The sequence below is a fragment of the Macaca mulatta genome, chromosome 20 (assembly GCF_049350105.2).
Source record: "Macaca mulatta isolate MMU2019108-1 chromosome 20, T2T-MMU8v2.0, whole genome shotgun sequence".
NCBI classification, from domain to species: Eukaryota; Metazoa; Chordata; class Mammalia; order Primates; family Cercopithecidae; genus Macaca; species Macaca mulatta.
In genome coordinates, this window is record NC_133425.1 from 80,550,177 (window position 1) to 80,564,230 (window position 14,054).

Sequence of the window (14,054 nt, forward strand, 5' to 3'; positions counted from 1 at the left end):
AATACAAAAATTAGCTGGGTGTGGTAGCGTATCCCTGTAGTCCCAGCTACTTGGGAAGCTGAGGCAGGATAATTGCTTGAATCTGGGAGGTGGAGATTGTGGTGAGCCCAGATTGTGCCACTGCACTCCAGCCTGGGTGACAGTGAGACTCCGTCTCAAAAATAAATAAATAAATAAATAAATAAATAAAAATAAATAAAATAAAAAATAAAAAGGCAACAAGCTGCTAAGACAGGGTTACAAAACATGCTGTATATGTTTAATGTTTATATTTAACAAATTAGCACAATAAATGCATACAAAATGCAACAAAATTTCATCAGCTCCAAAGCTGGCAACTTATCCTGATTCCAAGAATGGTGCCCTTGGGGAAATCCCTGCTTCTTGGAGTCTCAGTTTCTCTATCTTTAAAATGGATGTGATGCCTCCATGTACTGCTGTGTCACACGAGTGCACGGAGGTGAACTGGTTCATAAGCCCAAGGCCTCCACAAATCCCAGGGATTTTTTGTTGTTAACAGTTACATTCTTTCCCTCTGAGAAGGACGATGTATTTTTGCCAGTGGCCTGCCATGTCTGAAGCTGTTTCTAAGGACAGCAGAGAAGGGCCTGCTTCATTCTTAGGCAAAAAGAATTAAAAAAAAAAAAAAAAAAAAAAAAGAAAGAAAGAAAAAAGAAAAAATAGGGCAGTCAGATGATAAATTTTGTTTTTCTGGTCCCCAGTGAGCCAGAGGCCAAACACAGCACACGTCGCCTCTGAAAAGAGGAGGATGGACCAGCCTAAGAAGGTAAATGGGCCCTGGGCAGGATGCCAAAGGCGCAGGCACAGTTTAGAGGAAGGAGGAAAAGGGCAAAAGGCCCAGTGAGAAGGGAAGTCGGGTTGCAGGGTTGGGAAAAGCCAGGGGCACATGACAGAGTTTAATCTTGATTGCTGGCACTCAAGAGGAACAAAAGATGGCGCAGTCGAAACTGGCCAGGCAGCTGGATGATTCTGGAACTTGGAAGGCATAATGAGTGAGGTTTTGGATAGAGTCTAGTGGCGTCCCTGGTTCAAGCACCGATTGGTCCCCAACCATGTCCACATCCTTGTGAAACTGTGGGGCAGGGCAAGGCAAGCCAGCTCAGGCTCTGCTCCAGTGGGAGAGGCAGGCACAGAGACAGATATACAAAACAATGTGTGGTTAAGCATTTGGAGGCTGGAAATGAGCTCTCCTGGGCGGGATGAGGGCAGATTCCTGCGGTTTCTGGGCTAAGATGAACCTACAGGTAGCTGCAAATCTGAGATGTGCCCAGGTGTTCTACGCTGACGGCCTCCTTGTCTCCTGCAGAATCCAGGTGGGCATGTTTAACCTGCTCCCAACGCAGGGTCTGTCTATGAACATCTCTCAAAGCTTTTCAAGTCCTACAATTGAAAGATGAAGAGCCAGTGTGTGGTCTGGAGGGAGCCTGGCACCCTGTCTCCAGCTGCAAGGTGGGGTGTAGGGCTTAGAGGGAAGTCAGGAGATGGCTCTGCTGGGGATGCTCAGGCTGTGGCCTCAGCAGCTCTTGGCAGGGATGTTTGCATGGCTTAGTACTGTTTGAACCTTTTGCCCATTTCCATTAGAAACAGGGACTTCAAGTCTACTTTGGTGCGTGAATTTCATGCCAATCCACCCTGGCATTTCTTTTCATCTCCTGGCACAAACTTGGCCTGTTTTGTATCCAGACAGGCACGTGTGAGGGCCTGTTTCCTTTGGTGTGAAACTGGGGACACGTGAGGAGAGGGGGGACCAGATTCTAGGCTGTTCCTGTCCTGGCATCGCAGGATTGAAGAGAAAGTGAATCTCACTCACTAGCCAGCAAAGCAGAGGGTTTCAGAGGCATGTGACCGGGGTGCCAGTCCCAATTCCACCATGCTGTGTGACCCTGGACCTATGACTTCCCTTCCCTATGCCCCAGTCTCCTCACCCCTAAACTTGTGGGTACAGCACAACCTTCCTCATGGGCTTCTGGGAAAGATTTGACGAGTTGGCACCTGCAAAGTATAGGTCCTGGTGTGTGCTTCACACTGAATGGGTGTGCTGTGTGTTTAATGCCTACACATGCTGTGTGTGTTTATACCACTGTTATTCTGCATCCCAATGCAATGTACTTTACCAGCACTGGCTCAGTTCACCCTCCCTGCACACTGTCAAGTTGGCTCTGCTTTACAGAAGGGGAAACTGAGGCTCAGAGAGGTAAACAAGCAAGCCAAAAGCCACACAGCTAGTAAATGGCTGTGCGATGTCAGTCTGCTGTGTCAAGCTGTGGCAGCGGCCCTGCCCCCATGTCATCCCCGCAGAGGAGCAGCCATCATCACTGGCCTTCTCCTCTGATCTGTGTTCACCCTGCTTCCTGGTTCCCAAGACGTGTTCCAGGGGACTTTCCTAAGTCACTGGGTCATTGAAGAGAAGAAAAACATCCAGCTGGACACCTCCCACTCCCACTGCCGGCCCACTTGACATGCACACACAGGCACATACACAGAAGCACACAGGTGAACTCACGCATGCACAAACGTACACACGCATGCACACTCACACACATGCTCACACACAGGTTGTACATACCTATATAACTACGCACATGTACACACACATATACAATCTAACAAATACAGACTCATGCACATTCACATACGTACACACTCACACCCGCATATGTATGGTGCATACTCGGAATACCTCCTGGAGGATTCCAGCTCCGCCAAGAAAACCCTACCGCTCTCTTTTGGTCTGGTTGGCCCCGTGATCCTTCTCCCTCAGACTCTGTGCGTGACCTCAACACAGTGGCCCTCCCTGCCACCCTGCAGTGTGCCCTGCAGTGCGGACAGGCGGCAGGAGAACCTCTTCAACCACTGGAAAGAGGAAGGGGCAACACACGTACACAGTCACCTACAGCATGCCAGAGCCCATGCCTGCGCCCAAATCTCTATTTATTTAACAACCCCCATTGTACAGAGCAGAGAACTGAGGGGCCGTGTGCTAAGAAGTCCACCCAAGGCTCACACAACTGGCAAGGGATGGAACAGGACTGAGACCCAGGTATGTGGGACCAAGGCACCGAGCCAGGCCCCGCATCTCCAGTGAGCAAGACAGACCTGGCTCCTGCCCTTGGGAGGGAGCACCAGGGTTCCGGGGGGGTGTTGGGCGCAGACAGGAGCAGTGGACGGAAAAATCAATAAAATCAATGGCAAACTCCTGCGCTGGGGAGCTGGGATGGAGAAGCACGGCACAGCACCTGCTCTAGAGAGGAAAGGGAGGCCTCTGAGGATGACACTGTGGCCATGGCCATACAGATGAGCCCAAAACGCATTTGAAGCAGAAGGGACAGCATGTGTCCCAGTCCTAAGGAACCCACATTAAACTCACCTGCTGGCCTGCATGTCCCCAGTCAGGCAGTGCCTTACTAGCAACCTCTCAGTCTGTGTGGGACCTAATAGTCCCCCTTGAACTGTGCAAGGATGCAATTCAACAGACACTGCCCTTTAAACTTCTCCGTATCAGCCCTCCTCTGCTCTCCAGGTATTAAAAATGCCAGGAGCCAAAAAGCCCCCTGCCCCACCCCCAACATTCCTTCGGGACAGTTTTGCTGACACAGCATTCCTCTGGGCCAGGGTGAAGGCCCAAAGTCCCAACCAATGATGATTTCCTGTTAACCCTTGGACCTCAAGCCCTGGAATATCCCCCAGGGAATCTGGAGGCCCTCTTCTTGCATTTATTTACAATGCATGGCCCTCTTCCTTGCCAAGAGGAAGCCCAGTTTTATTTACATTTCAGTGTCCCAGAGCGTGGAGGGGACCACCGGGTACCTTTGTCCCCAGGCTGACTCTGGGCTGCTGCTTGCAAATGAGGAAGCTGTAAACGGCCCAGAAGTCAGAGACTTGTAGAATTTTGAAGCTGGAAGCGGTGCCATTTCACAGATGGGAAATGAGAGGTCTGGAGATGCCTGGATTGGACCAGGGCCTGAGCCATATCATCCGGGAGGACCCAGGGATCCTGTCCTTGTCCTGCCATGGACCGTCCCCATCAGCAGACCTGCGACGTGTACCAGACGTTTGCCTCGCACGGCTACTCGCCCTGGTGGTCAAGAGTAGGGCCTGGAGCCCGACGTCCTGGGTGTGAATCCTGTTTGGCCCCTTTGGATGAAAACGTAACACTCAATGCGACTTCTTTCCTGTCTGTGAAATGGGGCAGATCCCCACAGTTAACCCTAAGCGCGTTGCACCGCAGGTCCTTCTGCTTGTTAAATAAATACAATGTATCTCTACACATGTACAATAAAGACACGGAAACAATCAATCCCCTGCTGCAGCTCCTGCTGAAGAGAATGAAATCAGGACCCAGAGACGTTGAGTCACTGGCCTTGGGACACACAGGACCCTTTCTACCTCTGCTGGTGACCCAGTGACCCCTGTCGGTGGTGGGAAGGGGCAGAGCAGGCCCCAGACTATCCGCAGGATGATGCATTCACTAACGGGTTCCAGGAGACGGGGACGGCGCCTCTTTCCTCTCTCCCAAATTAGAACGCGGGGCCGTGAATGGTGTCCCCAACTCAGGCCTGTTCGGGACTGTAAATGGCTTTCTCGCTTGGTCCCCCCTTTTGAGGGGATCGGACCACCCCGAACGAACCCGGCAGGGTGCCTGCATCTAGGCTGGGGCTGCCCTTACTGCAGCCCTGGGGTGGGGGCTTCCTCCGCTCCAGGGGCGACCGCCGCGTCCTTACCTGGCTCCTCCCGCGTCCTGCTTGACCTTTACTTAAAGACCAGCTCCAGCCGCTGATGGGTTTCGGCGGGTCCCCCAGGAGACCCTTCAGACGGCTTGAGCCGGGCGCGCTGGAGAGAGCCCCTAATTGGGGCAATGAATCATCGCGCGCGGCTCCGGCTGGACACAAAATAGATAGAGGAGCCGGCCGCTATTGTGCGCAGTTTGGGACGCGGGGGGAGGCAGCGGCGGGCGGGAGGGAGGCAGGCTTGGAGGAGGAGGGCGGGGGGAGGGAGCGCGCGGGGAGGGATTCCCCCGCCCGCCGCGCGCCCGCCCTCCGCCCCTCCCCGCCCCTCCCGCCCGCCGCCGCCCCGCCCCCTCCTCCCCAATTAAATGACCCCACGCCTTGGCAGGCGCCGGAGCTCGCACATGCGGCTGCCGCTCCAGCCGCTCGGGCCTCGCCGCCGCCGCAGCCGCCGCCGCCGCCGCCGCTGCGTTCCGGGCGCGCTCGCCGCGGCGCCGCCTCGGCCCGCGCTGCCGCCGGGGGGGCTCGGCAGGCCCGGGGGGGCGCCGCTGCGAGGGGCCGTGCGCCCGCGCCCGCGCCGGCCGCCCGCCGCCAAACTTTGCGGCGCGCACACATGCTCCAAGTTGGGCGCGGCGGCGGCGGCGCGGGCGGGCGCTGAGGGCGGCCCGGGGCGCGCGGGGGCCCGGGCGGGCGACGCGGCGCGGCCATGAGCGGGCGGCCGGCCCCGGTCTCCCGCAAGCAGCGGCTCATGGCAGCCGTAGGCGAGCGGGCGGCGGGCGGCGCGCCACTCTCCTGCTTCATCTGCGGCGGCGGCATCGGGCGCGGCAAGGAGCTGAAGCTGCAGGTGAAGCAGCCGGCGGCGGGCGCGGGGACCCCGGCGCAGCCCTTCTTCCCGTTCCTGCAGCAGCAGGAGCCGGCGCCCGGCGCGCGCGAGCTGTCCCCGGCCGACGGCTGCGTGCTGGTGTGCGCCGTGTGCCGCTGCTTCCTGGGCGAGCAGTGGGCCGCCTTCGAGCGCGCCCGCACGCCGGTGGACAAGCGCATGTACTGGCTTAAGCGGCCCCACCAGTGCGACGCGGGCGCGGGCGGCCGCCGTGGCGGCGCCGGGGCCCCCCGCGAGTGGAACGTCGCCTACGCGCTGGGAAGCGCCGGCGGCGACGACGACGAGGACGACGGTGGCGGCCCCCGGCTCCGCGGGGCCGCTGAGGAGACGCGAGACTCTGACCTGTCGGAGCTGTCGGACACGGACCCACTTTCCGAGCCCGACCCGCCCGCGCGGGACGCCGCCAGCCCCCACCAGGACGGGGCCCCGGGGCCAGGGCCTCGCGGGGGGCGCGGCCAGGAGTGGAGGCCAACTCCGGGACCCGCTCTGGGACAGGGCGCAGAGGCCCCGGCGCAGGGGCGCGCGGAGCACGAGGGGCTCCCCGCGAAGGCCCACACAGATGGGGAGCCTAAGGCCGGGGTTAGGCGCCGGCGGAAGGGGGTTGGGAGGCACTGGGTTCCCGAGGCCCGGGCCAGCGTCCTGAGGGGCATTCAGGATCCTTGGCAAGGCCCTCCTGTCCAAGAGGCTTCTGCAGACGGCATGAAAGGGCCTCCCTCTGGCAGAGCCTCTAAGCCCCTGGAGAGCAGGCCGCTGAGGGAGACCCTCCGCGGCTTCTGCACATCCGAGGACAGTGACATCAATATCACCAGTGGGGAAGAGGACCACAAGGAGCAGCCTTTCCCAGGCGTCTGCAACCCCAAAGAGAAGGAGAACAGTGGCCGTGTCCCCCGGGCTCTCCCAGACAGCCGGGCGGCACCACCAGAGGGCCTTTGCTGCTACATCTGCGGGTCCCCGCTGTCCCCGGCCTCGCACCACCAGGTCCACGTGCAGAAGCAGGAGAAGCTGGCGCAGGCCCCGTTCTTCCCCTTCCTGTGGCTGCACAGCCCGCCCCCAGGGGCACAGCCCATCAGCGAGGGCGGCAGCACCCTGGTGTGCGCCAGCTGCTTCTCCTCCCTCACGCAGCAGTGGCAGAGCTTCGAGCTGGCCAACGTGCCGGTGCTGCAGCGACTCTATGTGGTGCCCCTGGACAGCCACGCCCCCGGCATGGCCTCCAAGGGCAGGAGGCTCCCTAGAGAAGAGGGCCTGCCCTCCGGGGCCCTGCGAGAGGCCTGCTACCTCTGTGGGGAGGACTGTACCCCAGATGCCCGGGCGGTCCCCTCCAGGATCCTCAATGGCAACGCGAGGAGCGCCATGCATTTCCCCTTCCTCAGCCTCCTTCCCTGCCCGCCCAACGCCCAGGGCCCCAACAAGCGCTGTGAGGTCCGCAGCTGCCCCAAGTGCTTCAGCGTCCTGGAGGATGTCTGGGCCCTGTACAGGGCCTGCCAGAACGAGGAGCTCATCACCTCCGTGCAGGGCTTCCTGGGCAGGTACCACCAGGCCTTCTCCGCCTCCGACCCTGCCCTCTCCGAGTTGCCCGCCTCAGCCCAGGGCGGTCCCGTGTCCATCTGCTACATCTGTGGGGCTGAGCTGGGCCCCGGGAAGGAGTTCCAGCTCAACGTGAACCCTGCCAGCCGCTTGGGCGAGAAGGAGCCCTTCTTCCCCTTCCTGACCGTGTACCCGCCTGCCCCTCGTGCCAGGCCTGTGGACTCCACCGGCCTGGTGGCCACCTGTGTGCTCTGCTACCATGACCTGCTGGCCCAGTGGCTGCAGCATGAGGCCCGCAGCACCCACCATGCTGTCAGCGCCTGGTCCCGGCAGTACCAGGTGGAGACGTTCGTGTGCTTCTTTTGCCAGCAGGAGAAGAAACGGTGTCTGGGCCTGAAGTCCGTGCGGGTGGCCCGGCTGCCCCTGTTCCTATACACCCTGCGAGCAAGCCACAGCCTGTTGGTGGATGACGGACAGCAGCTGATCATCGGCGCTTGCGTGGAGTGTGGGACCCTGGTGTGTGCAGGTCAAGGGGTCAGCCGCCAGGGACCCATGAACTGGAGCTCCCCAGTGGCAGCAGCGACGAAGGTAAGCAGCAGTTTTCATCTCACGCTTCCTCCAAAATCCATCCAGGGAAGGGAGAGATGTTTTTCTCTTCCTCAGAAAAACTCTGAGTATGAGTTTTCACTGGTTCTGTGTGGAGCGGTCCAGGAGAGGGATGCCCCCAAGTCACTGGGCTGGTGCTTGGTGGGTACATTGGCCTGGCTGACCTTGGAGGCATGGGGCAGGGGTCAGAGGAGTGGGGATCAGGAGTGGTCTTAGGGAAGAATAGGGCACTGCTGAGAACAGCAGCAGGCACGGGCCTGAACTTGGGTGTGTTTGCAGTGGGATCTATCAAACAGAGGAAGTTCGGGGCATGTCTGTCATCCGCCAGATAACGTTGGTAATTAGTCCAGCCGCGCGGGTCACAGAGAGGTCTCTGTGCTCACCCGGTTTGAAACACATCAGAGGTGGAAGTTCCTCTCCATTCTAGCTCCCGTGTGGCCTGGCTTTTCCAGAGTTTTCCACCTACGTTCACACTGTTCCTTTGAGACTGTGCTTGCTTTATGGCTGAGGGAAACAGGATTCCAGACGTGCGGGTGTGGAATTCGAGGGACAGTGGCCTAAACAGACTTTTCCCCCAGCGGGAAGAGAGCCTTTCTTCTCTGCAAGTCAGCTGTGCAGGAGGCAGACGGGAGGCCTGGCGCTCTCCCTGTTTATAAGGCGCCTGCCTTCCCGCTGCCCGCCCGCGAGGAGCCAGACGGGGCTCAGTTAATTTGGGATCCGGCTTTGCAAGGGCCCAAGCAGGAACTGCCCCCAGTGGGTCTGGGGAGGTAGATGTAGGCGTCTGTGAGTGGCAGTCACCAACCTGGCCACCGGGGCATGGATCCTCATTTCTGCCAAAGACAGTCAGTGTGACTTGTTTTAATCAAACGCCTGTAGTGGCAGCTGCTGGCCATGTGTGGGCAGAGGGACGTGTGGATGGGAAAGGTGGCACTGTCCTGTTCAGAAAGGGTCATCCCACCCTTTGAAAGCTTCCTGATCCTGCTTCCCACCTGCATGTGTGGGGCCCGTAGGTGGGATATCTGGGGGACATGTTCACGTATAGTAGCTGCACCCAGGAAGTGGGCTCTGCTGTGATTTACCCACCTCTCCCCCGATACGCGGCCCCCACTCAGACTTCCTTTTCTGCTGATGACAGCTTTGGACTTTCAAGTTGTCTTTGTGGCTTTGGTGGGATGACCTCTCATTTTAACTGGACGAGCACAGCGTCTCCTGTCACAGATGCTGAAGCTCTCCTCTACGGCATGTAGCAATGCAGCCTGTGGGAATCAGAGGAGCTACAGTTCCCGAAAGGGCTGAAACTGGGAGAAAAGACCAAGTTTTGGAGCATGACCCTAGTTCATTTGTTCCTTACCATGGCGCTGCGAGGCCTTCTCATCTCATTTTATGGATGAGTCCACCAAGACTCAGAGAAGTCAGACAACACTCAGTCAGTAGGCATCTGAGGCGGGTTGCGAAAGTCTGCCCTTTCTCTTGCTAGCTAAGTACCTGCGAGTTAGTTTCTTATCCTGGTGGAATGTCAGTTTCCTTGGTTGAGAAGTGGAAACGTACTGCCTGCTTTGTAGGGACATGGTGAGAGTTCAGTGGGTTGGGGGAAATGTAAGTTCCCCCAGAGGGTCAGGTGCTTGACATATAGTGGGACCCTCATGTCCTCCACGCTGATACATAGGAGCAAATTCTTCTTGAATGTGGGTTGGTTCTGTGTGCGAGATGCTGACTTGCAGGCTGGGTGCTAGTTTCCAGGGGCAGTCAGAACTCTCTGCAGGATCTCAAACACAGGGTTTTACGCAGAACATCCAAACTCTGATGCATTTTCTCATGTGGATTCGCTCACGTGTCAGCAGTTGATGGGATGCTGCCCTTCGGCCTTGACCGATAAGAACTCCAGGAAACAAGAAGCCGCTGTTTCCCAGGGAGCTGGGAAGAGGGAGTGGAGAGTAGTCTGGTGTGGACGGGAATGCAGGCTGGTGTCTGCCCAGAAGGGGTGAGCATGGGTTTAGCAAGGTTTCATGTGGCATGGATGTGTGCTCTGTTCCCTAGAACAAGTTAGTGCGTTCGCCCCTTACTATGGCCCTTGAGGCCCTCTTGTCTCGTTTTATAGATGAGTTAACCAAGACTCCGAGAAGTCAGACAACACACAGCCAGTGGGTATCTGAGGCCGGTTTTGAACCTGCTTCTGCTCCCTAGGCCCTCTTCCATCAGCTGCCTGGAGGAGGTGGAGCTTGAGTGAAGCCTCGGAAAAGAGGTAGGATTTGTTGGAATGAGGCAGGCAAACAGGCCCAGAAGCAGGGGTGACCTGTTCAGCCTCCGTGGGCAGGAGGTGCCTGTTGGGGATAAGAGGAAATAAGGTTGGAGTGAACTCCAGGCCTTGAAATCAGGAGTAGGAGGTTGGATTTGAAGTTGAAGGCTCAGGGGAGCAATAACAATTTCTTGAAAGAAAGTGGAACGGACTGAGAAGAGATCCGCTCAGGGCCCAGCTGTGGCAGCAATCCAGGTGGGTGGTGAGGCCGTTGGGGCAAAGGGGGCAGCTCTGCTGGTCTCAGGCTCCCCTGGACAGAGGGAAAGGAGAAGCCTCAGCTCTCAGCTCCCAGGGAGGTGCGATTGACAGCTGGGAGAAAGCCGGAAATGCAGCCTTCTGGCCTTCCGTCCTCCCTCCTCCTCCTTCCCATTCATTCAACAAATATTTATGGAGCGCCGACTCTGAGCCAGGCGCGGTTCCAGATGCTGGGGATCTGGTGGCAAGCACAGAGCCTCCAGTGTCATGGGGGAGGGGGACACACACGAGGAGTGGAGGGAAGGAGCCACTTCCAGCAGAGCTAAGTGCCGAGAAACAGCAGAGCAGATTAAACTTAGGATCCAGTGCCAGGGTGGGCGTGGGCAGCGAAGGTGGCGTTTGCAGGAGCTGGGAATGAGAACTGGGGCTCCGGAGCTGGGAATGAGAGCTGGGGTTCCGGGCAGGGGAGAAGCCTGCGAGCCCCCTGGGGAGGGGGAGAGGGTGGAGGGACTGTCCCCAAGCCGGTTTCCTAATGCCAGCCCCCAAGATCTTGATGCTCACGTGCATCTTCCCATCTGTATTTTGGGGGGCGGTTTGAGAATTTAGGTGCGATGAGTAGGGCACTGGAAGTTAGCTGCAGGGAAGCCACTCAGCTGGGGACGTGGCATGTCCCAGAACCATGGTCTGTGCTGCTTCCTGTGACTCCTCAGTTGTTCCCTATGATGTGTTCATGCATTAGTGAATCAGCTTTAAAACGCTACAAGAGGAAACATGAAAAAAATAAAGAGAAGAAAATAAAGGAGGAGGGTGTCCCCTGCACCTTCTGCTTTGGATAGGGTTTGCACTTCTCCCTCCAGCTGGGCCCTGGGTCCCCAGAGAGCACCACGTTCTGCAGGCACATGACTTGTGCCTTGTGCTTCACCAGGGCTGTGCCCGAGGTGGCCTGGGGAGGGCTGAAGCCTGCTCTTCTGGGCTGGGCACCCCTGCCCCAAGGACTGACACTTCCCTGCAAGCCTCCCAAGGAGGCTCTGTGAAACCCTGGCAAGACCCCGGGGTTGCCTTAAGACAAGCCTGGCTTGAATCTTCATGCTGCTGGGAGTCAGCTGTGTGATCCTGGGTGAGACTGTGGCCCTGTCTGGGCCTCGGTAGCTGCACCTGAGAACTGGGGATGTTCTTCCCTCTGGGAGGTTTGTCCTGGAGCCCAGTAAGCCGAGCGCCTGGCTCGCAGCGGAGGTGCAGATGCATTGACGCCCCCTTCCCCGCCCCCCACACCCCGTGAAGTGCTGCTGGCGTGACACTGGATTTCTGAGGTTGGAGCCTCTGCCTGCTGCCTTTCTGCTTGGACGGGGAACGGCTGTCCCTCCCTTCAGAGCTAGACACAAGGCTGGCCAGAATGCTGGGGGTGGCATTTGGGGATGCGATAATATGGGTGATGTCTTTTTGGAGTGCTTCCCACCCTCCAGGAGGCGTGCACACTTCACCTGTATTCACATGTCCTGAAGCCTCGCCGCAGCCCAGTTTCAGGAGGTGCTACTGTTCCCTTTTCGTAGATAAGGAAATAAGTCCAGAGAGGTTAAGCCGCTTGTCCAAGGTCACTCAGCTAGTAACCCCAGGACCAGCATCGGGCCTAAGGGTCCAGCTTTTGAGTCTGCTCCAGCCTCTACTTGGTCTTGCCTTTTTGTTTGTTTGTTTTGTTTTGAAACAGGGTCTCACTCTGTTGCCCAGGCTGGAGTGCAGTGGTATAATATCCGCTCACTGCAGCCTGCACCTTCTGAGCTCAAGCGAACCTCTCCCCGCAGTCTTCTGAGTAGCTGGGACCATAGGTGTGCGCCACCACGCCAAGCTCATTTTTTGATGTTTTGTAGAGACTCTGTTGCCCTGGCTGGTCTTGAACGCCTAAGCTCAAGTGATCCTCCCACCTTGGCCTCCCCAAATCCTGCCTTTCTGTCCCCGTGGGTCTCCAGTTGTGGAGGTGGCCATGACCTGGAGGTGGGGCAGTGGCTCTTAATTTCCTGTGTGTGCCACCCCTCCTCGCCGCAGCCTCTGGAACATCTCAGGGGCAGGAGTTAGCTTGCGTGGGGCAGAGGCCCTGAGACGCCTCACTTGGCTGCCTTGGCTGCACCCCCGAGTTTCTTTGCTCCGTGAGCAGTGGTGCCCCGTGCCTTGGCCTCCCCAGCGTGGCCCATCTGTTGAGGTCTTAGCCGGCACCTTCCTTCTGTTGCTGGGAGAGCTCCCATCAAAGATGGGTCTGCTGCATGATGGATTGGCTCTCCCTGCAAGCCAGTTGGCGGGCGGGCCGCCCTTCCCGCTTCCAGGACTCTGTCCGGAGAGCATTCTGGTTAATGGCCCATGCAGCTGTTTACCTAACCATACCCCAGCCTCTCACTATGGGGATACCCCGGCCAGGCCCCCCGAGTGTGGCCTCCGAGCCCAGAACAGGTGTTGTTGCCGCAGCCACCTTTCTTCTCTGCAGGGACATCTGAGGTCTGCGGAGAGGGTCTGTCGTCACCCGCCCATCAGGCCACGTGCACATCTGTTTCCCATGCTTCCTGGCTATCTGCGCCCACACAGTTCCCTGGTCCTCAGGGGGCCTGGCTGCCCCTCCTCCCCAGGCCCAGGCTCTTGGAACACCTGGTCAGGACTGATTGGAAGGGGGGACCTTCTGGAAGGTGCCACAGGAGGCAGCCTGGCTGGGGCTGGCACTGGCACCCTCTCCTTGGCAGCAACTGGAAAGTGGCCAGGCCCTTCTCAAGCTCGGAGGCGTGAGCTTTCCAGATGTGCCCCTCCTGAACCTGGAGGCAGTCGGAGAAAACCAGGGGAAGGAGGAAGTGAAGGCGAAAGGTCTTCAAAACTCGGCCTACCCTGGAAGCAGGAGGGGGAAGGGGTGAGCCTGGAGGAGCCAGGGTCTGCCAAGCTTCCTGGTTCCTCCTCTGCTTAGATCTCTCGAGATCTCACCCTTGTGAGGTTAACTCTGCTGGGAGTGTCTTTGGAGGATGTATAACTTCTGGGCACGTTTTCTTGGCTGGGGAAGACCCCATGTCCAGAATTCAGGGCCCTTTGCCGCCTCAGGTCCCGGTTCTAGTGGGGACACTGAAGAGAGATGCCATGTCTGTCCTCGGAGAAGAGCATTGCAGGACTTGCCTCCTGACTTCACGTGGCCCCAAGTAGGACACTCTTGGGGTCAGTTGTGGAAGGAGCCCCTCCCCACTGGACGACTTTCACCCAGTTTCCCCATCGGTCAAAACGACAGGACTGGTCTGCAAAGGTCACAGGCGATTTGCATTGTATACGTGGTGTCTCATTCCGCCGTCTCGGGCTGTGTTAAGAAGGGTTCTGAGGCCGTGTCTAGACTCTCTGAGAAAATGTCTTGTGATTTATTGGCGGTCTCTGCTGCGGGACTAGGAACAGGAGCATGACTTCGTCTTGGGGCCTGGTTCAAATTTAGTATGTGATACCGGGACCCCAAAACGACATGTTACGGTCAGGAAGAATCTCACAGACCGTCACTTTCAGACAACGCTACACCCTGGCAGTGCTGGGCCGGGGACGAGCTGCAGTCCCACCTCCCGTCCCTGTGCGAGCCTCTACCCTCATCCATGGCTGCCTTGGAGAAGCACACCCACATTCTACCCACTCGCAGAACAATGTGTCTGCCCTGGGCCAGGCATTCTGGGAGCACCTGCTGTGACATCAGCCATCCCCTGACCTCAAGGTGCTGGTGGGCGATGAGAGGTGGAGGGACTGTTGAAGAGGTCCAGCCATGGCTGTGCAGTGCATTGAGTTCTGAGCTGAGATCAGGATAGGATCT

General features: G+C 58.1%; 1 protein-coding gene and 1 long non-coding RNA gene across 6 annotated transcripts in view; one reads left to right on the plus strand and one right to left on the minus strand.

Annotated features, from left to right (window-relative positions):
- Nucleotides 1-237: 237 nt before the first annotated feature.
- LOC106995106 (uncharacterized) lies at nucleotides 238-5,035 on the minus strand. Of its 2 annotated transcripts, XR_013412279.1 has the most exons (4): nucleotides 4,743-4,951; nucleotides 3,829-4,155; nucleotides 2,702-2,874; nucleotides 238-1,401 (listed from the first exon to the last, which is right to left on the minus strand). It is a non-coding gene; the product is annotated as an uncharacterized LOC106995106 (long non-coding RNA). The 2 variants fall into 2 exon arrangements; XR_001441843.3 differs by lacking the exons at nucleotides 238-1,401; nucleotides 2,702-2,874 and having other exon boundaries at nucleotides 3,718-4,155; nucleotides 4,743-5,035.
- Nucleotides 5,036-5,422: 387 nt separating this feature from the next.
- The window catches only part of GSE1 (Gse1 coiled-coil protein), a 513,676-nt gene continuing 505,044 nt past the window's right edge, over nucleotides 5,423-14,054 (plus strand). For 3 of the 4 annotated variants that reach the window (XM_028841071.2, XM_028841073.2, XM_028841072.2), the window contains exon 1: nucleotides 5,423-7,737. In XM_028841071.2, the coding sequence (XP_028696904.2) occupies nucleotides 5,452-7,737 (2,286 nt within the window). In that variant the 5' untranslated portion in view covers nucleotides 5,423-5,451. The remainder of the gene's footprint in view (nucleotides 7,738-14,054) is intronic. The other variant, XM_015126732.3, reaches the window with a different exon arrangement.